Source organism: Miniopterus natalensis, chromosome 5 (genome assembly GCF_054644295.1).
Source record: "Miniopterus natalensis isolate mMinNat1 chromosome 5, mMinNat1.hap1, whole genome shotgun sequence".
Lineage (NCBI taxonomy): Eukaryota > Metazoa > Chordata > Mammalia > Chiroptera > Miniopteridae > Miniopterus > Miniopterus natalensis.
Window position 1 is genome coordinate 11,136,385 of NC_142085.1, and position 24,158 is coordinate 11,160,542.

At 54.4% G+C, this 24,158-nt stretch overlaps 1 protein-coding gene across 1 annotated transcript in view; it reads right to left on the reverse strand.

Annotated features, from left to right (window-relative positions):
- Positions 1-3,840: 3,840 nt before the first annotated feature.
- The window catches only part of MDGA1 (MAM domain containing glycosylphosphatidylinositol anchor 1), a 54,579-nt gene continuing 34,261 nt past the window's right edge, over positions 3,841-24,158 (reverse strand). The window contains exons 7-17 of the mRNA XM_087817370.1: positions 22,297-22,626; positions 19,284-19,580; positions 18,508-18,786; positions 16,831-16,982; positions 15,796-15,973; positions 15,518-15,541; positions 14,384-14,536; positions 13,749-13,883; positions 9,451-9,581; positions 9,132-9,240; positions 3,841-8,415 (exon numbers count right to left, since the gene is read on the reverse strand). Of these exons, the coding sequence (XP_087673496.1) occupies positions 8,324-8,415; positions 9,132-9,240; positions 9,451-9,581; positions 13,749-13,883; positions 14,384-14,536; positions 15,518-15,541; positions 15,796-15,973; positions 16,831-16,982; positions 18,508-18,786; positions 19,284-19,580; positions 22,297-22,626 (1,880 nt within the window). The 3' untranslated portion in view covers positions 3,841-8,323. The remainder of the gene's footprint in view (positions 8,416-9,131; positions 9,241-9,450; positions 9,582-13,748; positions 13,884-14,383; positions 14,537-15,517; positions 15,542-15,795; positions 15,974-16,830; positions 16,983-18,507; positions 18,787-19,283; positions 19,581-22,296; positions 22,627-24,158) is intronic.

Sequence of the window (24,158 nt, forward strand, 5' to 3'; positions counted from 1 at the left end):
TTATAAAAATATTGCTAAGAACAGAAAGTGACCTTTATTTCTAATCTATAGTCCTTGATGACTTCTGGCTTTTTTCCCCTCAAGAAAATAGATTTGTTTCCTTGTTATTAAAAATAATACATGTGAGTCAGAAGCATCTGAAATTTCACCAGAGACAGCTAAGATAACCCAGTGAATGTTCTTCTAGATTTAAAACCATTCGCACGCTCACACATACGCATAAGCATTTCTGAGAACAACAAGGGACCAGCAGCCGCTCCCTCCGCGTCCTGCGGCCCCCACTCCACGGCAGCAGGGCCTCCCTCTGTGCGGACACTTACACTCAGCCTCTCGGACTCATGTTTCACTCAGCGTGTCGCTGCCCTGCAGCTGACAGCGAATAGGCAGGTGGCTCTGGGGGATGAACACCGAGAGCAGGTTGTACTTTGGCCAGCAGGTAGACGGAAAGGGCCTTGCAAAATGCTGTCCCCCTCGGCCGAGCTTTGGCTGGCCTCATGGGGATGAGAGAACGGGAAGCTCAAAATATTTTAAAGACCCAAACTGCTAAAGAGACAGGATGATGGCTTCGGGGGTAGGATTTGCATTCAGGGGGGCTGCCAAGCTGACCTCAGAGCAGGGGGACACGTTGGGTACTGGCAAGGCGGCAGGCCCAGGGCAGATGAACTTGGGAGCAGGGGTTTGTTGAGAGGCAGTTGGGAGGAATGCTTCCAGCCAGCGTCAGGGTGACCTAGGGAGAAGAGTTTCTACTTTTTCCTTGGATTTATTTATACTCAGCTTATTTCTAAAAACGTGTTACAGTCACTTTCCACAAAGGCCATATGCAAAAAGGTCCAGCAGCTAGAAATAGAAAATTAGGACTGGGGACAATTTCCATCTGAAGGGGGAGCCACACAGGAAAGGCCCTGCTTCTCCAGACCCTGGGGCTGAGTTGCTGAGAAACCCAGCTGCTCCTTAAAGGGGGCAAGGAAAGGAGGGACCTGGCTGAAAGAACCCTGCACCAGAAGCCAACTCTCTTCCCCTCCCTGATTTTGTGAGCTTGGGTAACCACAATACCTTTCTGAGCCTCAGTTCCCGCATCTGTAAAAGTGAAAATAAAAAACATCTGAGTCATTGTGAATGACACAAGTTGCTGTTCCTGAGTTACCTGACCTACCTGTGTGGTTTACATGGGGACCTGCCCTGGGACGGGGTTACTTTCACTGTGCACACACTGCACAACTGTGGCCCTGAGAATGGATGGTCATAGAGGGGCGAAAAAGGGAAAAACCAAGGATGTTTATGGTGCCTGCCAGCCCCCTGCCCCCCTGAAGTGGGCCCACCCACAGCCTTTCTAGAAGAGCAGCCCCCAGGCAGCTGTGTTTTATATCCGTGACCCCTTCCTCCTACCCAGCTGATGGGGAGCCAATCAACAGGTGGCCCAATGATATGTGTATGACTGGGCATGAGACAGTGGGCCAGTCCCGGGGTCATTTTTCTAACGAGGCCAAGTCTGTGCATGCTGAGAGCTGCGGTTGGAAGGCTGTGAGAGAAGGTCGGGGCTGGAGAGGCCATGACCCGGGAAAGCTGAGGTCACAAAGGAGCAACACCATGAGTGGAGAGAGGACTGTGTGGGCAGAAAGCGGCCGACACTGGAAAGTGCTGAGTCATGCCGGGATGGTTGCCTATTGCTCTTCTAACAAACTGGCCCAACCTCGGGGACTTGAAACAAGTTATTTTGATTATATCCCATGACTTCGTGGGTCAGGAATTTGGGCTGAGTGTTGCTATGAGATTCTTCTCTGGCAGGTGGCACCTACAGAGGGATGCAGCTGGTGGACAGCTGGGCGGGAGGACCCGGTGGGGCTTTATTCCCATGGCCAGTGCTTTGGAGGGGTGGCTGGAAGGCCGGGCTCAGCTGGACCGATCAGCTGGAGCCCCTCCTGTGGCCTCCCCAGCACGTCAGTCTTAGGGGAGTTGGACATCCAGCATGGTGACTCAGAGTTCCCAGGAAGGATATTCGAAAAGGCCTGAGCTGAAACTGCAAGGCCCCTTCAACACTGAATGTCACATCCTATCGGCCAAACAAGCCACTACGAGTGATCCAGATTCAAGGGGAAGGGAATTTTACTCTCCCCCTCTGTAGGAAGGATAGCAAGGAATTTGTGGCCAGCTTCGCTCTGCCGCAGGTGAGGAGCCATGAACTCCTAAAGCTGCCTGAATCCAGGCTACCCATCTGGTTCTGGAAACCCATCCCTGTCACACCTCCTACGTCTGGGTTTCTGAGAGTGGCTGGCCCCTTGCTACGTGCAGCCTCACAATGATGCTCCTGTACGTGAAGGAGCTGGAGTGGGTCTCTCTTCCTTGTACCCAGAGAGCCAGTCCAACCCAGTGGTGCGTCCCAAGCTCTAGAACAGAAATCCTGGGTATGGCAAGAAGTTACCCAAGGTGTGAGCAGATAGAGATGGGGTAGGGAGCCCCTAGTCTTGCCACCTTTCTGAGCCTCATGAACATGAAAATGAAACTATTTGCTCTACCTCCCTGAGCCACTGTAACTGAGTAACATGAAACACTCTCTTCCTGTCATTTGCCTGGTCTCTCTGTAGTTCATGTCATGGTACCCATGCCTGTGATGTGGGGTCACCCCACAAACCTTCCCAGTAGGGTGCCTGCCCCCCTCATCACTGCCAGCTCCCCTGGCCTTGGTAAGCTGATTCTCTCATGGAAAACACAGTAGTAGGTGGTTGAAATCAGTGACTTTAAGGACCTCCCAGGTCTGAAATTCTAGGATTCTGAGAGATCAGGGGAAAGGGAAAGTTTGGCACAATAGGATTTGGGGGCAAGTGGGCAGCTCACTGGCACTGAGTAAGGGAGGTAGCCCCAGGTAGAGTGCGGAGTGGGGTTTATGGGCCCAGGGCAGGAACATAGACTGTGAGGAGCAGGAGCATGGAAGGGGTCTGGTGGATTTGGGAGCTGGGAAGGGAAGGGGCGAAGTCAGTACACCCAGGCCTGGCCTGGCTAACAGTTATTCCTCCCTCTTGTCTGTTTCCCTTTCCTTGAAGCTTCTACAAGCTTTTTTTCACCCCTCTAGGCCTTTAAATATTCTGTTCCCTCTGCTTGGAAGACGCCTTCTGCCCCAGTAGCCTAACTCCAGTCATTCTTTACTTCTCTCCTAAATGTCTCTTCTTTAGAGAGGTTTTCCCTGAAGCCTCAACCCAAATGAGAACCTCCTCTTACCTTCCTTCACTGCCCCAATTGTATTCCTAATGACACACTCCCTGGTGTGTTACTAGCTCAGTGTCTGTCTCCCCCACTAACCAGGAGCTTCCACGGGGACAGCATTTGGCTAGCATTTGTTAGAGGGACAAATGAGTGAGGACATCTGAGTTCACTGGGTTAGAGACCAGGACACAGATCCCCATTGTCTGGGTGGCAGAACAGGATTCATGACAGCAGGTGCCAAAGAGAAAACGGGCTTCCCCCAGTGGCCCGAGAGGAACCCAGCCTCTCCCCTCATCCCTCCGTCCCGGCCGGGCCCGCTACTCGCCATGAGCCACAGCACACAGCCTGACCCGAGCTCTAGAACACTGCAGCTTTATTGAAACAACCGCGTCCGCAACTAGAGGTTACATCGGGGTCTTGGGGTGAAAGAGACAAAGGGGGGACAGAGGCTGGGTGGAGACAGAGAGCAAGGCAAAGGGCTGAGGACAGGGTCGTGTGATTGAAACAACCCCAGTGCCTTTCACCCGTTAGTGAGGGTCTCCCGTTGTGCTTTGACTTGGTGGGGGGTGGGCCTGGGCAGGGGGGTGGGGGTTTCTCTCCCAAGTTCATTAGACTTCAGGGCTGGAGCAGCCCCCTCCTTCCCCTGTCCTTTCTCCTGGATTGGGGGTGAAGGCTTTGGTGAGCTGGCCACCCTGGGAAGGGAAGGATGCTGGAGACCACTGAGGCAGAAGGGCCCAGGAATTAGGCTGAGATGGTGATTATGGGGGCGACTGGGGGTGCCAGGAGTGAGGGCAATTCCAGTAAGGCTCCTGGGAAATGAATGTAGTTGACATGAGGGAAATGGGGTGACGGTGGGCGAGTACCATCTCTCTGGGCCTCCCCTTTCTCACCTGTACAGTGGGGACACTGGGTTAAATGGTCTCTACTGTCCTTTCAACACTAAGGATCAAGGGATCTCCAGGGAAGAGTGGTCCTTTTGCCCCAGCAGCACACCCTCACACACACACACACACACACACACACTCAGATACACACATAGCACTGACTTAACAGAGAGGAGGAGCTTACCCTGCCTTTGGAAGTAGGAAGGGCCCCCCTAAACCCAGAACCTCAACCAGTGGCTCCACAGGGACTCTCTCCAGAGCAGGTTCACCCACCTATGCCTGGGGACAGACCCTGGAAATGCCCCCCCAACCCCCCTGACTTGTCCAGGGAGAAGAAAACACCAGGATTTGTCCCTGCTTCCCAGGCCCTCCTGGTCCGTAGGGGGAAGTCGACAGGATGACAACCCCAGGTCACACTAATCTGCATCCCCAGCCCAGGCCTGTATGAACACAGAGGGGAGGAGGGGAAACAGAGTCTCTTCTTTCTGAGAAGTGGGGGGAGGGGATGCAGCTAAGCTAGTGTGGGCAGAGGGAGGCAGCCTCTATGTGGCCTCCAGTCCTAAGCTGGGGGGAGGGGTGTGGCCTGGGGTGAGAGGCCAGAATTTGAGACAGGGAGATGGTACTTCTCCCAGTACAGGGCCCAGTAACATCTGTGACATCTGTTCCAGCACCCGGAGACAGGGCAGTTTGCCCAGGCTCCTCATGGCTACCTGGTAGGAGGCCCTGGGGCAGTGGTCAGTGGGCTGACAACCCCAGGGTGATAGTACCTGGCTTCCTAGGCTAGTTCCACACTAACTAGCTGTGTGACATGGGGCCAGTCCCTCCCCCTCTGACCTTCACCCTCCTCATTTGCACCATGAGGAGTATGGGCCTCTAAGGCCCATCCCAGCACTGACGGCCTGAGCCAAGGGCTTTCCCGGAGCACAGGGAGAGAGAACGAATGGGAAAGAGGTGCCAGGGCTGTCCCAGAGAGGGCAAAGTTGGGAGGAGCATCTCAGCACCAGGGGTTTGGTTTGCAGGCTGAGCCTGGCACCCCAGGTGGCTGTCCAACAGTCCCAGGGGCAGGCCAGTTAAGCTGAGAAGCCCCATCTCCAGTACCTGGCCCCTGGAGTCCCTTTCTCCCCCAGACACCAACCTGGAGGGGATGGGTGGAGGGACCCTAACACCCTGAGAGCTAACCCTGGACTCCCAGTTTTAAGGCCACAAAATGCCTCAGTCACCCTAACCAGAGGGCAAGACTGCCTGCCATTGGGGAGATGAACTGGATCCAGCCAGCCTGGTCTCCCCTGGGCTGGGGGTCTTCATGGGCCACCTATCAACACAAAGATGCTGACACCCAATGGCATACAAAGATCACAACACAAACAACACTGACATAGGTGCTGACTCACAGGCAGACACAAACAAAGAGCTACAAGTTTCCCAGGGACACACAAAGGCACTCATTCCTTGCAGACCTCCTGACGCAACACAATACACACAGACTGGCACACCCTAGGCACTCACATGACACACACACACACCAACCTCACACTCCTGCGCTGGACCAGGGACCTCAGCATCTCACTCAGGCAAGCTGTTGGCCCAAGGCCAGCCAGCCTCTCAGGGCTGCCCCGGGCTGTTGCAGTCTCCCTCTGGCAGTGCTCGCCTTGCATTCTCTGTCTATGTCACCAGGTCCTCTCTCCAGACCAGAAACTCAGGGGCTGCATGCGTGCAGTTCAGTTCAGCTGGCATGTGTCAAGTATCTTTTCTGCCTCAGACTCTATGGATATGGAGGTGAACATATGACAGGGTCCCCATCGTGAAGCAGCCAGGGCAGGGGATAGATCTATTCAAAGACCACCAGAGGGAAGTAGGCCTGGGCACCATGGAGCTTCAGGGGGAAGCTCTCAGGGCTTTTCTTCTCTGAGTCATCAGGCCCACCCCCGAGGGCACAGAGGAAGCACCTGCAGGTGGTAGGCCAGTCGTTCCCACCCTTGGGTTCTCCTGAGGAGCTTTCAAATACGTATGATGTCAGGCCACATGCCAGTCCAATTAAAGCAGAACCTCTGGAGTGGGCTCAAGCACTGTGCTTTCTCACAGACGCTTGGCTGGTTCTGACCTGCAGCTGGGCTTGGGAAGCTCCGGTTGATAGATTCCACCCTTCTGGCAAAGCCCGGTGAGTGTTTCCAAGATAGGCCCACTGTGCCGGTCGTAAGGGCGGGATGGGGTGGGGAAAGGGTTGGAGGGCTCAGAGGAGGAGCTCACAGTCTAGCTGGGACAACAGACCCTGCACAGATGGGACAATTAAGGAGCAATACCCAGCAGACGTGATGGAGGTGTGTTTTGGGAACCTGGAGCCACTCATTTCGGACAGAGGCCTTGGCTGGGCTAGGAAGGCAGCCAGGCTGGTCGGGTCAGGAGACTCTGCTCCAGCCCTGGCCCACCGCCCACCAGCTATTGGTGATGATGGTAACACGGGCCTGGCAGGGTGGCGAGATGGGCAGCATTTGCTTTGGTTCCCTGCCTGCCTCCTGGCATTGCTGCCTCTTCTCTGCAGCTGTCCCCACCAAATGCTCCAGGAGAAGCCAGGTGACACCCCCTTCCAAAGGTGCTCGAATTCCAGTAGGGTCATCTGTAAGCTCTTTGTCATTCACAGAGGATGAAAGGTAGAAACTCAGGTGGTGGCAGGAGTTGAGACTACAGAATGGGGTTAGAGTGGTCCACCTGGCCAGCGCCCACGAGTGTTTCTGTCATTCCTGAAGGTGGACATGCATGCTGACGTTTGTAGGCACTCACAGGGAAGAGGTGCCGACCCAGCCTCACAGATACGCCTCACTGCACACGCACACTCGGATTTGCACACACTCGTGCCCAGAGATGTACCCACAGTGCTACACAGATACAAACACGCCCATACATGCACACACATGCACACACCCACAGACACATGGCCACGTGCCCACACGTGTGAAGACTCACCCTGGAAGGGGCCGGCCTCCTCTCTCCCACGGTCAGCTGGGTGGGGGCTCGGGGGCGATGCTGAGGAGGAGAGGTCTAGATCCCATCATGCACCACTCAGGCTCCTGGCCCAGGGCCCAGGGACAGGATGCTGGGGGCATGAGCTCAGCTCCCAGGGAGCAGGGTGACCAGCAACTACCCAACCCTCACCCCAGCTCTACAGACTCCTCCTCCTTCACTGACCCTGGGAGCGGCGCACTGGACAGCGATTCCAGTGGAGGAGGGCAGGGCAGCCGCCCTACACGCACCCTCCCAACCCGGGCAACCCTCATGCCAAGTACAAAAGAAACGGAGGCTCCACTCCACTCCCAAGTTCAGTGTCAGACATGGGACACAAATTGTGAAAGGGACTTCTCTGCCCCTTTCAGAGTCAAGCCTCACCCCAGAAGAGGGCCTGGCCACCACTGCCCTGGCTCTTCGGAGATGCGCTGGGGCAGAGGTTAGGCCAGCCTGCTGGGGTGGGGCGGTGTGCTCAGGAATCCAGATGCTTCACGGGACGTGGAGTAGCAGGGGAAGGTGCCAATCTTCAGACTGCCAGGCCCAAGACCCCATGCTGAGTCCCTTCAAAGGGGGCACAGAGAAGGGGGAATATGACATCCCAGGAACAGGTCAGGGGATCTAGGTGACCTTCTGGCCCTTGCCCCAGGAACAGAGTTGCAAGCAGCAGGTGCCTCACCTTCCTTGTCCTCTGCATTGGGACATTCACAGAGCTCACAAAGTCCCCCTGGCCCCATCTGACCCCAGCCTCCCCCATCCCAGGGAGTCCCAGAGTCCAGTCAAGGGCAAGGCTCCTGTGCCTGCTCCTTTTCTGGTAAAGCCACAGGGGCTGGAATTCAGCCTTAAGTTAGGGATGGAGTGAGAGCAGAAACACCATGGGTACAGCCTGGACAAGGCCTGCACGGTGCCGAGGTCCCTGGGGTGGCAGAAACCATTCAGGTGAGTCCCCTGTCTCTGCAGTAAAGAAGGTGCTGGCTGGCAGGTCGAGTAGAAACTTGTGCTTTAATATATCTCTGTGTGAGTGTGGGTGTGAGTGTGTGAATGTGTGCGTGTCTTGAACAACTGTCTGCAGGGCCTCAGCGCGGGCCTCTGTCCTTGTTCTCTGCTCATCCTCGCAGCCAACGTGGGCCCCTCCCTGGTGGGCTGGCCCTGCCCCAGGCACCCCGGCTGGCGGGGGTCAGTCTTTGGTACGATGCAGACACTTTGGTGTGCCAGGGGCGGGGTGGGGGGCCACGTAGCTCTCATCATCTCTGCAGCGCCAAGAGGAAGATGGCCACGGGCCCCCAGAGCTGCGGGTGGGGCTGGCGGGGCACTCCACTGCCCGGCATCACCACCACTGCGACAGGAGAGAGGGGAGACAGGCCAGGGCTCCAGTCAGTTCAGGAGGACCAGGGTAGCAGGCGGGCAGGCAGGCTGTGGGAGGTGGGAGGGCCCGTTACTTTGCCCCCTCTCTCTGGGGGCCTACAGGTGGACATTGCCCTCAATGCACACAGGCACACATCAGCCCAGACTTGAGGTGTGCGCTGTGTGGGTTAACTCAGCGTGCTGGGGTCCAAATCCTGGCTCTTTGGCTCACTAAGACTTGGAGCAGTTTACTTGACCTCAGTGGGCCTCAGTTTTCTCATCTGTAAAATGAGTCTAATAGTAAGGGCTACCCCAGAGGACTGTTTTGAGGACTGAATGAGCTCATGCATATACAGGCTTTTGTATCTTGCCTGGTACATAGTAATTGCTCAGTAAACTTGAACTGTTATTATGGCGACCATCTGGCCTCCTGGGGGGGGAAGGGAGAGCACATGTTCACATCTGGATCTACACACACAGGCACGGGAGGCACTGTGGTACAGACAGCTAAGCACACTCACAGGAGGGCACACTGTCCCACACAGGCCCCAGAGCCTGAGCTCGGCTGGAGCCTGAGTGTTAACCTTGTCACTGATGCACACAGCCTGTCACCCAGTCACTGGAACCCCCACTCAGACACAAACCCTCTCCTCCCGACACAGGTGCCCACCCACACAGCCCCCCTCAGACCCCCCTTTCAGTCTTCACCTTTATTGGGATCCATCTGCTTCCGGGGACACTCTCCCTTCTTCAGTGTGACATCATCTATGGCGATATCTCCCAGGTAGCCCGAGCCTCGAACCCCCTCAAAAATAATCTGGGGCGGGGTCAGAGAGCAAGGAACAGGACTTAGGGGAGTTCTGTGAGACAGACTTCCACCCCTCCCCCTGATGCCCCTGGAGTCCCCCCATCCCCACCTCCTGCCTGCTTTCTGCATTGTCTCCCAGGAGCAACACTAAGCCTTCCGAAGGGATTCCTGGCCAGGCCTGCGGAACCCCGTGAGGGCCTCTGGGCCTGGCAGACTCACCTGGAAGGGCCCGCTTGGGTTGATAGGCACATGGGCTTGCTGCCATGCGTTGCCCTTATTGCCACTGAGGGACCAAGCGTGGGTGTCCAGGGCCCCTTTGCTCCGAGACCGCACCAGGAGGTTGAGGGAGCCTGTGGTGGATGTGAAGAGAGGGGGCCAGTGAGGTGTGGACAGGGCACCAAGCCCTCCTCACTGCCCACAGCACAGTCTCTGTTAGACGGGACCCTCTTCCCATCACGCACTGGTTCACTGTCCCATCCTCCCAGGGAGGAGGGGGAGGGCAGTTAACTCAGGAAAGAGAGACAGCAGCAGGGCTTCAGTTCATCAGGATAATTTGAAAATTTTCTCTCATTTCTTCCCTTTCTTCCCGATCAGCTAATCTCCCACCCCTGAAACACACACACACACACACACACACACACACACACACACACACACTCACACACCACCCTCCGCCCTCTAGACAGGGAGCCTGTTCCAGGGTGATGGGCCCACGTCTGCGCATACAATGGGATTCCAAAACACGCAACGCATACCCATGATACGTGGGATGATGTCTGGAGGAACAGCAAGGGACTAAAATTTTTAATACTTACATGTATGTTTTAAGAGGTGAATAAAGCAAGCCCTTCAAACCCAGGATTTCTCTAATCTTAATTCTTAGGACAAAGCTAAGAAAAAGGGAATGAGTTGATTTAAAGAAAGATTAGTGTTATGTGCCTCATAGCTGTGGTAAAAAGAATGAAAGCAAAGTTTTGGAGGCACCAGTTTGTGGGTGCTGAGCCCATCTGCCTACAGCCACAGGGCCAGGAGTTCTGGAGGTGCTGAGGGACACTGGAAGGTGCTGAGGGACACTGGAAGGGTGGGGTCATGGTTTTGCTGAGAGCACCCAGGCGATGTCATGTCCCCTCCCCAGCTCTTCCAGGCTCCCTTGAGCCCCCAGTGTCAAAAAAGACCTGGCTCGGAGGGGAGAGGAATGGACTTAGACAATGCCTGGTGGTTGGCATTTCCATAGTGCTGCCCACAGACAAAGCCACACCATCTGTGACACCAGATAGAAAGACCCCCTATGGGGGACAGCCACCAAATGTTACCTGCCTGAGATGAAAGGAGTTGGCTCGGACCAAAAAGAGTCCGCAAAACACGAAGTCTGGGGACAGCTGGTGCCCAGAGCTGCCAGGTAGGGTAGGAGAGGAGGGGAGAAGAGGGACCAGGACAGCGAGAAATGCCCCCTTCCCCAGCAGCAGATCCAGGCCTGGGTAGGGGACCCTCACCAGCAGATGGGGCCATGAGAGGGCTGCCACCAGCACTCATGGGCCAGGAGATGCCACACTGACTTCAGCAGGGCTCAAGCCCCATTGCCTTCTGGGATCCCCACTAGCCCAAAGGGACCTCTTTCCCTTCCCCTTCCTAGAATCTTCCTGTTTCTTCCCCCACCCCCCTGGGGTCCAGCCTCATTCATACATTTTTTTCCTCCTGTATCACACTGCCCCAAGGACAATAATGGGGGAACCCCACCTTTTCACTGTTTAAACAAAAGTTGAATTTTTGCCCCTTTCCCTGAGCACCCCAGCTCTAAGATCTCCCTGCTCAGGCTTCCTGATAGCCTTTCACAGGGTCGGCCAGGGCCCAAGACCTTCACCCTCCCTAAGGGTGGGCCTGCTCACTGCAGTCTTCCCTGTGCTCCTCAGTGCCTCCAAAGCCAAATGCAGCTGCACGCTGGAGCCTGGACATACTCCAGCTTTTCAGCCTCCAGGCTTTTGCCTAGGCTGTTCCCACTTCTTGAGATGCCTTTCCCTACCACATTCCCCTAGCCAAATCTTTACTGTACTTCAAGGTCTCTCTGAAATGTCACCTCCTCCAAGAAGACTTCCTGGGCTTGAGCTGGGAGTTCTCTATGCTTCTTGGGAACTCAGTCCTTAAACTGCAGCTCCCCAGGCCCAGTCCGCTCTCTGCTCAGGGGTGTGGCAGTTACTGGGATTCCCATCTTCTCTTTTTATGACTCCGTGAGGGAAAATCTGCATCAAATTGCTATTGGTTCTCAATAATTAAATGCTGAATGAGGAATTTTTCCCAACTATCATCAGGAGTGAAAGAGGAGTTTCATGGGACCTCAGGATTAGAAATTACCTTGGAGTTTATGAAGTTCAGACCTCCTATTATTCATTCATTCATTCATTCATTCACTCACTCATTCAACTAATTGAGCACCACGATGTACCAGGCACCAGAGACACATCTGCGAATAAGACAAGGACCCTGCCCTCCTGGAGCTTGTGCTCCCTTGGTGGTAAGCCTTAGAAAGTAAGCATTAGAAAGAAAATAATTCAGGGGAGGGAATGAAGACATTTCAGATGGGGCTGTCAGGGAGCTCTCTGAGGAGACCTGAATGAGGGGAGGGGAAGAATGTTCAGGCCAGAGGAACATCATGAGCGAAGGCTTCTAAGGCAGCAACCTGCCTCAAGTATTTAAGAAAAGCAAGGAGACCTGTGTGCTCGGGCTAAGTGGTAGCCAGAGGAAGATTTGCAGAAAACAGGGTCCGAAAAGCAGGCAGGGTGCAATCAGGTATGCGAAGCCTGAGAAGATGGTGACGAAAGGGGACAGAGCTGGGAGGCAGCATGACATGGACGGGGTCCCCTCCGCAGCGTCCCTGCCGAACAGTCCTCCTGTCCAGGGATGGGACAGCCCACTCTTGCTGGGCACACCTGATGCTTACACACAAGCTCTGGAGCCCAGACTGCTCCCAGACACCCCAGCAACCCAGCTCACAAGGCCTGATTTCCCGGAGCCCTACCGGCCCCAGGATGCTCCTCTTGGCAGCTGGGTCCCCAGTGCCCCTCCTGAGTTGGGAATAAAGTGACCAACTCTCCGAGTTTGCCTATGATGTGAGGCTTTCAGTGTAAAATTGGGAAGGGCTGGAACAAAGCAGAGTTGGTTTGCATTGCTCACTCGAGCTGGGAAGCCGATGGAAACCAGACGGCGGGCAGAGCAGGTGGTCCTGGTCACCCACCCCACCTACCCCAGAGGAAGCTTCTCACAGTGTCCAGACCCAGCCATGGGCAAACTGGTCTGTGTGGATGGTCTGGGGCCCCCGGGGTATGAGAACCTTCCACCCCACCCCATGCCAGCTCATTGGTTCAGCTTGACCCATCATGTGAGCTGCGGAGACATCTCCAAAACGAGCCTTTAGGTCTACACTTGCTTAAAGTCGCTTCCTTTACTGTGCAGCCTTGGTGGACAATTAAGTAGTCTGTGGCCTGAGGGAGGAGGGACAATACATGTGTATTGCTTTTATATGCATAAAGTATTTCCAGAAACTTCCCCCCAAATCTAGTCAGTGATTGCCTCTGGGATGGGGCTACAGATGGCAGAAGGACTGGGATGGGGGGACCCTCATCATGTACCCGTTTGTGCCCTTGCAGGATACATTACCTTTCCCATAAATAAGTAAACAAGCAAATACACATTTTAAAAACTGTCAATTCCTCAGCAGAGTCTTCTATAACCAGACCCCGGAATTGGTCCCTATCGCAGCTTGGCCCCTGTCCTTCTGCTGCAGACACGTGTCACAGTGGCCACTAAATCTCATCTGGCACAATTAGTTGTTCAGTGCCTGTCTCTCTCACTTGACTATGGTGCCGAGAGCACGGGGAGCCTGTCCGTGCGGTTCTGCAGCACCTGAGCTGGGCACAGAGCAGGCAGCTCTGGGAAGGCTGCACTGATGAGCTCATTGGCTCATGCGACGCTCCCACCAATGCCACCTCTTTCCAAAGGGTGTTCCTCAGGTTCAAGCCCACACTCAGGAAGCAGGACTTCTCACTGCCCACAAAGCAGCACCCTTTCAACCCTGTTTAGGGTTTGAGGGAGTCAGACAGGCTGGGGTTGCTGTGTGGTACTGAACAGATGCTTAACCTCGCTGAACACCTCCCTCACCTTGTGATTATGAGGGGTAATGAGACCACAGATGCAGAGCACCCAGGACGTCACCTGGCACCTGGTAAACACTCAGTACATTCCACCTCTTAGCTGTTTCCTCCATCCCCTCTAAGACCCCATCTCAACCTGCTGGCATCCCCTCCCCCCTGATCAGAAGCCCTGATCATCTCAAAACCTCACACAAGCTGGCTCTGGACCTCCCCCTTTGTGCAGATTCTGCCCACACTCCCTCCAAGCATCTCTGATTCAGCCAAGTTGGGAAATCCAGGCCGCATGTGGGCAGTTCCCCAGCCTCCTGTGGACCCCTCTGCGCCCCCTGGCCCCAACACGCACTGGGCAGACTACCTGGTGCCCCGACTCACCGATGTGCTTCCCGTACATGTGGTAGAAGAAGGACACGCAGTAGAACTTGGCGCTGGCGTTGTACAGGGGACTCACCAACCGCGCACGGTCCCCCAGTTCCCGGGGCCTTGAAGTCTCAATGAACATGTAGTAGCCTGTGGGGGAGGGGAAGGTGTGCCAACAGCCTCCGCTTCACCCCACCCAGCCCTCTTGCCACCCGGTTCCTTCTCTGCCATAGTCTCGGCTGTATGAATACCAGGGGCCTCTCCCCATCGCACCCCGTCCTCCCTGTCTCACAGCACGGGCTCTGGGCCAGCCCTCCTGAGTTCCCAGCTCTGCTGAAGCTTCTCTTCTTCCTGATCCTCTGTTCAGACAGGGCTGTGTCTGCCCTCAGATTGGGGCTCCCTGAGGACAGGGCTGTGTCTCCCCTCAGACTGGGGCTCTCTGAGGACAGGGCTGTGTCGACCCTCAGACTGGGGCTCCCTGAGGACAGGGCTGTGTCTCCCCTCAGACTGAAGTTTCCTGAGGACAGGGCTGTGTCTCCCCTCAGACTGGGGCTCTCTGAGGACAGGGCCGTGTCTCCCCCAGACTGGGGCTCCCTGAGGCTAGACCCCTGACGCAGTCCTCTATTCCTAGCAATAGGCCATGTCCTCACCCTCAGGGGTGCCGCTGATGTCAGTGGGGGGGCCAGTGTTGGGAGAACGCTTGGGGTTCTGGGTTAGGGCGTTCTGCCGTGTCCAGTCAAAGTTGTCTGTCAGGTCTTGGGTGTAGCCACAGATCTTCTCATCCTCAAAGTGGCAGGTGTTGTCTGCATTGGGGTGGGGAGTGGGGGTGAGACAAAGAGGGTCAGCCTCCTGAGGTCCTCTGGTCCAGCGTTGCCCTCCCTGCCACCCGGGGCAGTTCCCAGGCAGTGGGCCCAGGATTCCAAGGCTTGAGAAACCAGGCAACAGGGCCCCTGGCTAATCTGCTCCCAGAACAGGACTTAACCTTTTTGTGCCACCGCAGACCCTTCTGGCAACTAGTGGAGTCTAAGGGCCCCATCTAAGAATAATGATTTTAGAGGCATAAAATGAAATACAAAGGATTGCGCAGAAAATCAGTTATACTGAGAGTTGTCAAATACTTTTAAACAGATTTGTGTTACAATAAGTGGGCTTCCTTATTATCTAATTAAGTCAGAAGATCTAGTGTTAGGTCTAATAACTGCCACAGTTTTGAAATACTAATGAACGTAAATGATACTCAGAGAGAGCTGCAGCAACTTTAAGGTGATGTAAAAACATCAGAGTTCTGATGACAAAGCCCCAGGTACTGATTATACTACTGCGGTTGGTCGCCTAAATTCATCATTGAAGGAGGTGTTATGTTTCTGCTAGAAGCTGGGGAACATAAAGAAGCATATGCCCTTCCAGGTTGCAGACTCACAGACCCCTAAATTCTGTACACAGACCCTTTAGGGGTCCATAGACCTCAGACTAAGGACACCTGCCCCAGAGAACAGGGGATATGGATTAGCCTGGACTTTCTTTGGGGACAGTGAGTGGTGCTGAGTGAGGAGGAAAGGCTCTGAGTTTGAGATGTCCCCCAACTCCACCCCAGTCCCCAACCTTTCAGGCCCAAAATAAATCCTGGACACAAACATGTCCAACCCCAGCCCTGCTCCCTTCTGCTTCTCCTTCCAGCCGTTGGCCTCCATCCCATTTTCTCTTTGAGTATCTCTTTGGGTCCCTTCCTCCCACCAGGGGTACTTTTTTGTCCCCAAGAAGAAAAGTAGGTGGGAATATCTCACCTGACAGATTGGGAGAGTTGATAGCTGAGAAAGCAAGCAAGATAACCAAGTCAGAATTGAGCGGAGCTGTGCAGAGAGTGCCTGGGCTTAGGACCAGGGGCAAGGTCCCCAGAAGCAGGACTGGGAGCCAGAGGGGCCTGGCCTGCAGTGACAGAGCAGGACACTGCACAGTGGGGAGTTCCAAGCTCAGGAACCATATGGGGAGGGTGGAGGGGATCCCCTGGACATAAGATGGGACCACCCTTCCCATCACCAACACCACCTCCACCATCACCTACGCTCTGTGTAGTGGATGATACGAGATGCCATGTCCCCGGCCCCAAAGGTGGTGTAGGGCGTGAGCCGGATCTCGTAGCTGTGAGGCACGCGGAGGTCGGTCAGGATGTACTCCAGCAGCTGCCCCTTCTCCACACGCCGCACTGGGATGGCCTTCACCATGGCGCTGTGCTGATTCAACTACGGATATAGGGAGTTCCCAGGGGCTAGGCAGGCCATGGCTTCCACCAGAGCACCAGCCCGGGCCCTGGTATGACTTTGGGGGACAGCATCAAGTAGCAGAAAGAGCAAAGGACTAGGAAGCCAGGGCCTCGGTTCCCTCACTTGTGGGACACAGCACTCACCCCTTCCGTACCTCCCAGGCTGTCTCAATAATAAATGACAGCAACATATATTGAACACTTAATGTGTGCTAGGCACTAAATGCTTTGCAATTATTAACTCACTTAATCCTCAAAATAATGATCCTATGAGGTAGAATATTGTAATTTTACCTTCATTTTTATAGATGAAGAAACTGAGGTAATATAGATGTAACTCACCTATGTTCATATAGAGCTGGGTTCTAGCTTAGGCAGCCTGCCCCAGAGTCACACTTTTACCCTCCACCAAACCGCCCAGTGGGCTAGGCAGAACCACGTGGAATTAGACAGCACAGAAAACCAGCACAGTGGCTTTGGCCTTGCATTCTAGAGACTCTGTGGGTGAAACTTGAGCTCATGCCTCAAGTTTCTGCTGTAAGCTTCTGATATAAGAGTAAATTCTGTGTTTCATCAGCAGAACTGGCTCTGCCCACTTCCCCCTCCATTGACCCCTGCCCAGTTCTCAGGGCTGTGCCCAGAGCATGGGTCCAGAGAGGTCAGGTCTCTAGCACCTCCCAGCTCCTGCTGCTGTGTCCAGAACACTTCCTCTCTGGCACTGAAGAGTTGTTTATAACAAAGGCCAGTGTGTTCCAGCCCCATCTCCAACCCCTTTCCCAGGCTCCATGAGCAATTCAGAGCCAGCTGACACCAGGGCCCCTGTCCCCCTTGGCCCACCTGGCGGACACTGAGTCTGTAGTTGAGCACGGGGTCAACAGCGTCAGGTTCCCTCTGGGTCCACTGCAGCACGTAGGAGTAGTTCTTGGACAGCTTGTGGCTGCGGGTGGGGTTGGGGGTGTCGAAGTAAAACTCCGGGCTGTAGGCTTTGGCTAAGAGGGCAGGGAGGGGGCATGGGGCCATGGAGGGTAGGGGATGGGGAGAGACACAGAGAGAGGAAGCATGGGAGAGGGAGACAGAGAGGACAGGGTGGAACAGAGATGAGATGGTGGCGACAAAGAGAAGGGAATATTGTGAGGAGAGGAGGGGTGGGGGAGAAGAAGGGTTTGGGAAAGATGAGGGTCAGGGAGGAGGGAAGGTGGGAGATGGGGAAAAGGGAGGTTGAGAATTCCAAGAGATGGTGTTGGTGAGAATGGAGCAGAAAGGCAAAGGTAGAGACAGAGCAGTGATATGAGAGAAGACACAAGAAAGAGGATTGGGGGGAAGACAGGAAGAGAAGGGCCAAAGAATTGAGGTAGAAGAAGAGAAGACATAGGAGAGAGATCGAGGCAAAACGGAGGGGAGACAGGGAAAGACAGGGGAGAGGGGGAGGAGGTGGGAAATGTCACAGGGGCCTCTGGCTGGTAGGGATGGGGAGGTGGCCAGTGACCTGCGGTGCTAGCCTTCTGTTAGTGAATGAGGGGATCCAAACAAGAGCTAAAGGGGCACCCAGTCAGTCTGGAGCTGCTGGGAGAGCTGGGAGGGTGGTGGAAAGGGGGACGGGCATGCTTGGGGTTCTTGTAGGGGCACTGCCACCAGTGGAGGAAGAGAGGCAGGGTGGGCAAACCCATCAGCCCCTCTCGGTTGCCCTCACCCCTCACCACGACCTCCACCGCTTTCTGACCCACCCACTCCTTCTGCAGCCCCACCAGCCCACCCAGGAATGAAGATGGGCAGATGGGGCGGAGAGGGATTTCGGGGCACCGAGGGGCCTGAAACTCTAGGGTGATAGACATCTCAGGAAATGTGTGCGGGCTGGCCCAGCACCGCCCATGAGATTCTAGAGACACTGTTGCGGGGCGACTTCCCTCCCTCAGCCCCTCACACTGGGCCTGCGGTCGGGAAAAGAGTAGGTTCCCCATCGGGTCTCCGGAGCAGTGGGCGCAGGAGGTGGGACTTGAAGCTAGATGCCTGAGACGCGCGGAGCCCAAGGCTTGAGTGGGCGGGTCTAACCCGGGTGTGGGCGGGGCTGGAGGCGCTTCTACAGAAACAGCTGGAAGCGGAGAGCTGAGATTGGACAGGGTTGGAGGGGCGGAGTCTATGCCTTATGTGGGCGGAGCCTAAGACGGGCCCGACGTGGGGCCCCGCGGTAGGGGGCGGAGAGTGGGCGTGGTCAAGGAGGGCCTGAAAGAGGCGGGGCTGTCAGAGTCCAATGGAAGGGAGCGGAGCTAAAGTAGGCGGGGCTTAGAACAGGTATAGGCGGGCCGGGAAAGGGAAGGCCTGGGGCAGGCGTGGGGGGGACAGGTGGGCGGGACAGGTGGGCGGGGCCCAGGCCTGGCAGGGGCGGGTGTCGGAAAGTTGGTGCAGGCGGGCTGCACACCCAGGGGTCCCGGCTGGGCACCTGCGGGGTTGGAGTTGCGGCGGAGCCTGGGCCCGAGAGGGGCTGGTAGGGTGGGGCGGGACCTAGGGGACGCTCACCGGAGACCTGGAAGAGGCAGACCGCGGAGCCCACGTCGTTGGAGACGCTGCACTCGTAGCTGCCGCTGCTGTCGCGGGTGACGGCGTCGAGGCGAAGCTCCGAGTGGTCGGAGGTCTCGACGGGGATGGCGGGCGGCGGAGGCAGCAGCTGCCCTTTGAAGCGCCACACGGCCGAGGCGATGCGCTGGGGGCTGCCTCGGAGGAGCGAGCAGCGCAGGAGCACGGGCCGGCCCAGAGCCTGGCGCACGTCTTGGGAGCTGGGCTCCACCTCGGGTGGGACTGGGGGCGGAGGCGGGGGCAGCTGTCAGCGTGGCCGAGAAGGTCCGAGGAGCGGCCCCGAGGGGGAGGCGATGCCCTCGCCCTGCTCCCGTGCCCCCAGCCTGGAAGGGTCTCGGGGCGGGCCTGTCTCCCGACCTGCAGACGCCTACTGCCTCCGGCCGTGCGTCCCAGACTGGGCTTCTATTCAGATGGCCCCCCACGCCCCGCGCAATGAAACCCCGCCTGACGTCGGGATTTAGAGCCTGATCCCTGGAGCTAGATGACATCGGTTCAAATCCCTGCCCCGCCTCTAACTACGTCACTAAGTCACGTAACCTCTCTGTAACTTGGTTTCCCCGCCTGTAAAAATGTGTCAAGGTATCGAGGGCTTAGGGGTATCAGCGGTAGGCGGAGGGGTTTGGTTGCACTAGGGTGGGTGAAGGGGTAAAGGGGGGCAGGCCTGGCGAGAACGGGGAGGGACAGCCCGGGAGGTAGTGCGGTGGGACAGGGGGACTCACACTGCACGTTCAGCTGCACCTGGGCCTCGCGGGGGCGCACGTTGAAGCCATTATAGCGAGCGGTCTGGCAGCGGTAGGTCCCACTCATGTCGCGGTTCACGCGCTCCAGCCGCAGCTTCCCGTCCGGGGTCTCTTCCAAAGGCAGCCCCGAGGGCAGCAGAGCAGCCTCCTTGTCCACGCGGGACCAGAGCACGGGCGGCCGTGGCTTGCCCCGCACCTCGCACTGCAGCTCTGCGGGGGAGCCCTCGCGCACGGTCACCACTGCCCTGCCCTTGGGCACACTGATGGTGGGTGGCACTGGGGTGGGGGGCGTAGGAGCGGGTTAGAGATCCCCCCCCCCGTGGGCTTCTGCTTCCCTCTCCCTGGGTGTGACCCTTCCTTCCCCATCCCAGGTGTCCCTTAGGCCTCTCAGTTATTTCCAAGCAGAACTCACCTCCTCAAATCCTCTTCACCTCCTGGGTCTCTACCTCAGGCTCTCCCAACTCAGAAAAAGAGCTAAGTCGTCGCGGCCTATTCCGTCCCTTCCCTTCCCTCACCTCAGCATCACTAGGCTTTGGGGATTCCACCTTTTAAACAATTCTAATATCTTTTCCCTCCATCTCCTGCCTCCTGCCTGCTGGCCCACCATCTTCTCTCTCTTTTTTTCCCTCTGGAGTGTCATCACAGATTGATAGTCTGTATCCCTAATATCCTTTCCCTTCCGTCCTAAGTACTAATAAAATATCTGGGCCTTAGCAGGACACACGGCCAGAATTAAGAGCGTATCTCCCAGCCTGCCTTATGGCTACCATGTGACTAAATTTTGGCCAGCGGGCTTTGACAGGTAACAGGTGTCTTTAAAAGGATAATTCCCCCCCCCCCCCTTTCCCTCCTGCCGGCTGGAATGCAGGCTGATGACTGCGGCTGGAGCTGCCACTGTGGAGGACGGGGCAGGTGCTAAGGGTAACAGAGCAGCAAGACAAGACCGAGTGGGGCCCTGAGGACCTGGTGGAGCAGAGCCGCTATTCCGGCCTGGACTGCTCACTTTTCCATGATGAAGAAATACACAGCTAACTTATTCAAGCCGCTTTTATTTAGGGTTTTTCCGTTACTCGCAGCCAAACCTCATCCAACCCAACACAATGCCCGAATGGGGGATCTTTTAAAGAGTTCCATGGGTCCCATCCCGCATCACATCAAACAAATTAAAATGTCCTGCATTACATATAAATTGCAAATAACTCTACAAGGCATGCTGAGGTCCAGCTATCTAGTTAGCATAATTTATACTCTATAAACACTTGTACATTTATTGGCTTTAATTCTGCAGTTTTCTCTTTGTATTTTGGTGCCAATTAATTTATTTCTCCAAGTCTAAACCATTTCCACAGGTCGTTAAAAAGCTTCTATGTCTTAAGCATTAAGCTTATGAACCAAATGGAGGAAATGGCCCTGTGCCCCATTGATTTCCCTGTTCCTAAAACATCCTAGCTCCCAACCCTTCTTCACCCCCTAGGCTAACGGACTGTAACCCCCACTACACTCAGGTTAAAGCTCAACTTCTTGGCTCTGTAAACGGGGCCCCTGTGCTCTGGCCTCTGCCACCCCCAGCCTCATCTTCCCTCTCCCATGCTGTGTCCCAGCTGTGGGATCCACTTGTAAGGAATATACTCCCTGGACAACCCAAGTCTCATACACCTTGGGGGTTCCCCATTCCTTCCCTCCTGGGCTCCCCCCGCCAGCTAATGCTCACATGGAGCATGGCTCCTCTGAAGCCTTCCTTGGCAGCCTGGGACTCCTTCTGTAGTGTCCCCAGGATGCTCTGCAAACCCTGCCTTTAGCTCCTGTGACCTTTCTAAGGTTTGCCTGCTTTACCGCAACAGGTATCTCCCCCAGGCTAGGCAGTGGGCTCTGAGGACAGGGCTGTGGCACTGGGTCCACAGCTCCTCACCCAGGGCCTGGCGCACAATGATTGGCGAAATAGATTTATGGAATCTGCGGAGGCCTGGTCCATTCGTAAAGCCCAGCTAAGGTCAGTCTCCTTCCAGAAACCTTTCCTGAGCCCCCAGCTTCACCTGGCCTCTCACTGTGCAGATGTCAGGATGGAAGGGGCCACCAAGGCCATCTGGCTCAATGTATCACAGAGAGTAAAAGAGGCCTAGCTGAAGTCAGTCAGCTCCTCAGTGCAACGTGCTGGGGACTGGAGATGAGATTCTAGAGACCCTCTCCAGAGTCATCCCCTCCAAACTCCTGTCATTCTCAAAGGGCAAACCCTTTGGGGTGGCCAAAATCAGGCTCCGAAGGCAGACTGCCTGGATTCAAACCCCAGCTCCACCACTTACTGTTGTGTTACCTTAGGTAAGTTTTTAAAACTCTCTGAGCCTGTTTCTTCATCTCTAAAAGTTGAAGACAAACTACCTGTCCGATAAGGTAAATCATGAAGGCAAATGAGATAAATATAAAATCATCAGAGCACATAGTAAATACTCAGTAAATGTTAGCCATCCTTATGGCTAATAATGATCCCCTGCATAATCTGGCCCTTGCTGGCCTCTCCACTCTCATCTCCCTCCATTCTCCCAGCCACACTCTCCTTCCTTCAGCTCTCCAAATGGTCCACACACTTCCCTGCCTCAGTGCCTTTTCACATGCTGATTCCTTGGCCTGTCTTTCTCTTCCACCCTCCCTTGCTCTCCTTTGCCTACTAAAATCCTGCCCTTCCTCAGATCTCAAATCAAAGATTTATCTTAGGAAATTCTTTCCAGGCTCATGTATCACAGTTTGCGGTGATATATTTACATGTGAGACTATCTGAAAAATGTTTGCCTCCCTACTTAGTTCAATGAGGGCAGAGTCTACCTTGCCCACCACTCTACCCTAGCACCTAGCACAGTGTTTGGCATATAATAGGCACTTAATAAATGCATGTGGCATGAACAAATAGAGTTTCCCTTTCCCAAGCTGCTGCCCCATCTCCCCTCTGTGGGCCTCCCCAGCTCCCTCACTCCTCCCCGCTGCCCCTCCAGCTGCCCACCTGTCTCAGAGGAGATGTTGACCTCGACGCTCAGGTCAGGGACAGGTGCTCCTGGGAAGGAAGCCACACACAGGTAGGTGCCGTAGTCGCTGAAGTGCAGGTCAATGAGCTCTAGGCTGCTCGTGACAGCGGGCAACTCAGGGTCGTTTCGGGTCACCAGCAGCCTCTTGGACATGCGTGCTGGCTTGCCATTCTTGAACCACTGGTAGGTCACCTTCTCCTGGGGCACTGCATCCACATGGCATGACAGCTTCAGGTCCTGGCCCAGCTGTATGTTCTCACTTTCTTTGATCACGTCTGGAGTGATCTGGAACGTGGCGTTCTTCATGGCTGCAAGTGGATGGGGAGGGAAGGGTGGCTGGGGCTGGCCCAAAGCCAGGGTCAATGTCCTACTCCTATCCAGACCCAGCTCCTCCCCTCAAAGTGGCCCTCCTGCAGGTTAGGAGTTGCACCCTCCCACCACCAGGAAAAAAAACGATCATTTTGCTGGGAAATTGTTCGGCTTGTTCAGATGTGTTTTTAAGAGTTTAGGGAAATTGTTCAGCTTGTTCAGATGTGTTTTTAAGAGTTTAAAAAAGCTCGCTGTAGAAAAGTGGGTTTAGTAATCATTTGAGTCACTGTTGACTGAACATACACTATGTGAGAGGCACTGTTCCAAGCACTTTACACAGGTTTACTCATTTAACTCACCCCACAGTCTATGAGGGCGGGACTTTAGTGTCCCCATTTTACAAGGAGGGAACCAAGGCTCAGACAGTTTAATTTGGAGTCTGTGCTCTTAACCACTACACTACTTTATTTGTATTATTGTTTTAAACCTTGAATGATCAACATACAAATTTTGGAAGGATGCGCCAGAATGTAACAGTGGTTCTATCTAGACTCTAGACAGCAGGACTGAGGGGAATTGAGGGGACATTTTAATCTGCACATTTTATCCTTTTGTGTTATTTAACTCTTTGCAGCAAATTAGTGTAATTTTCATAATAAAAGCCCAATATAATAATTTTACATGTAATTACATTAAAGCACAGAGTTTACAAAGGAAAGAGTCTGACTTCTTTTAAAATCTGAATATTGTCTGATGTAATCCAAGAGTTAGACAGAACTCTTAATATTGGACGCTAATGGGACAGGACACTGGTACAACAGCTATAAACTAGGACGGGGTTGGGCAAAGCAGGCTGTATGTCACTCTAAGAAGTGACCATAAGTATTTGATGTAAATTGAGACCTCATCAACCCAGGTTTTAAAGGCCCAATGAAAACAGGTAGAAGAAAATAATCTGTTGATGGGAAAGGTAGCATCAGAAAGAAAAAAATAGTCATCAGAGAACCACAATCTTGCTACATTCTTGCTTGCTCTGATTAAGTAAAAAATCATAGAGAGCTAGTTTCTTCTTGTGAAGAGAGTCTGAGAGAGACTGGTCAGTGAAAGATCAACAAAAAAAGTGTTGATTCCTTCAGAAGACTCTGAGTCAAATTTGGCAGGACCTACACTTTACTTTCAAGGGCTGAAGGGCGGGTAAACAGCCTGTATCTTTAAAAAATAAATAATAAACAAACAAACAACCTAAAACTACCCAGTCAGAATTTAAAGTTGTCCCCTTGAAACAGAGTAGCAAAATTAAGAGCCTATCAAGCAGCTAATGCTCAACTACTGAGGCTGAGGTTTACTAAGGAAAGTGTTTGTACTTCTTCAGATCGTACTCCAAGTTTTGTATCGTTTTTACATTTAATAATTATCTTCAGACTCACTGAAATGCTTTGCTAATAACAATTTACACATGAGGTATCTGGAAAGGTGTGTTATTTTCACTTTAACTCAATGAATCATGTGGAAACCAGTGCACAAAAAGGAA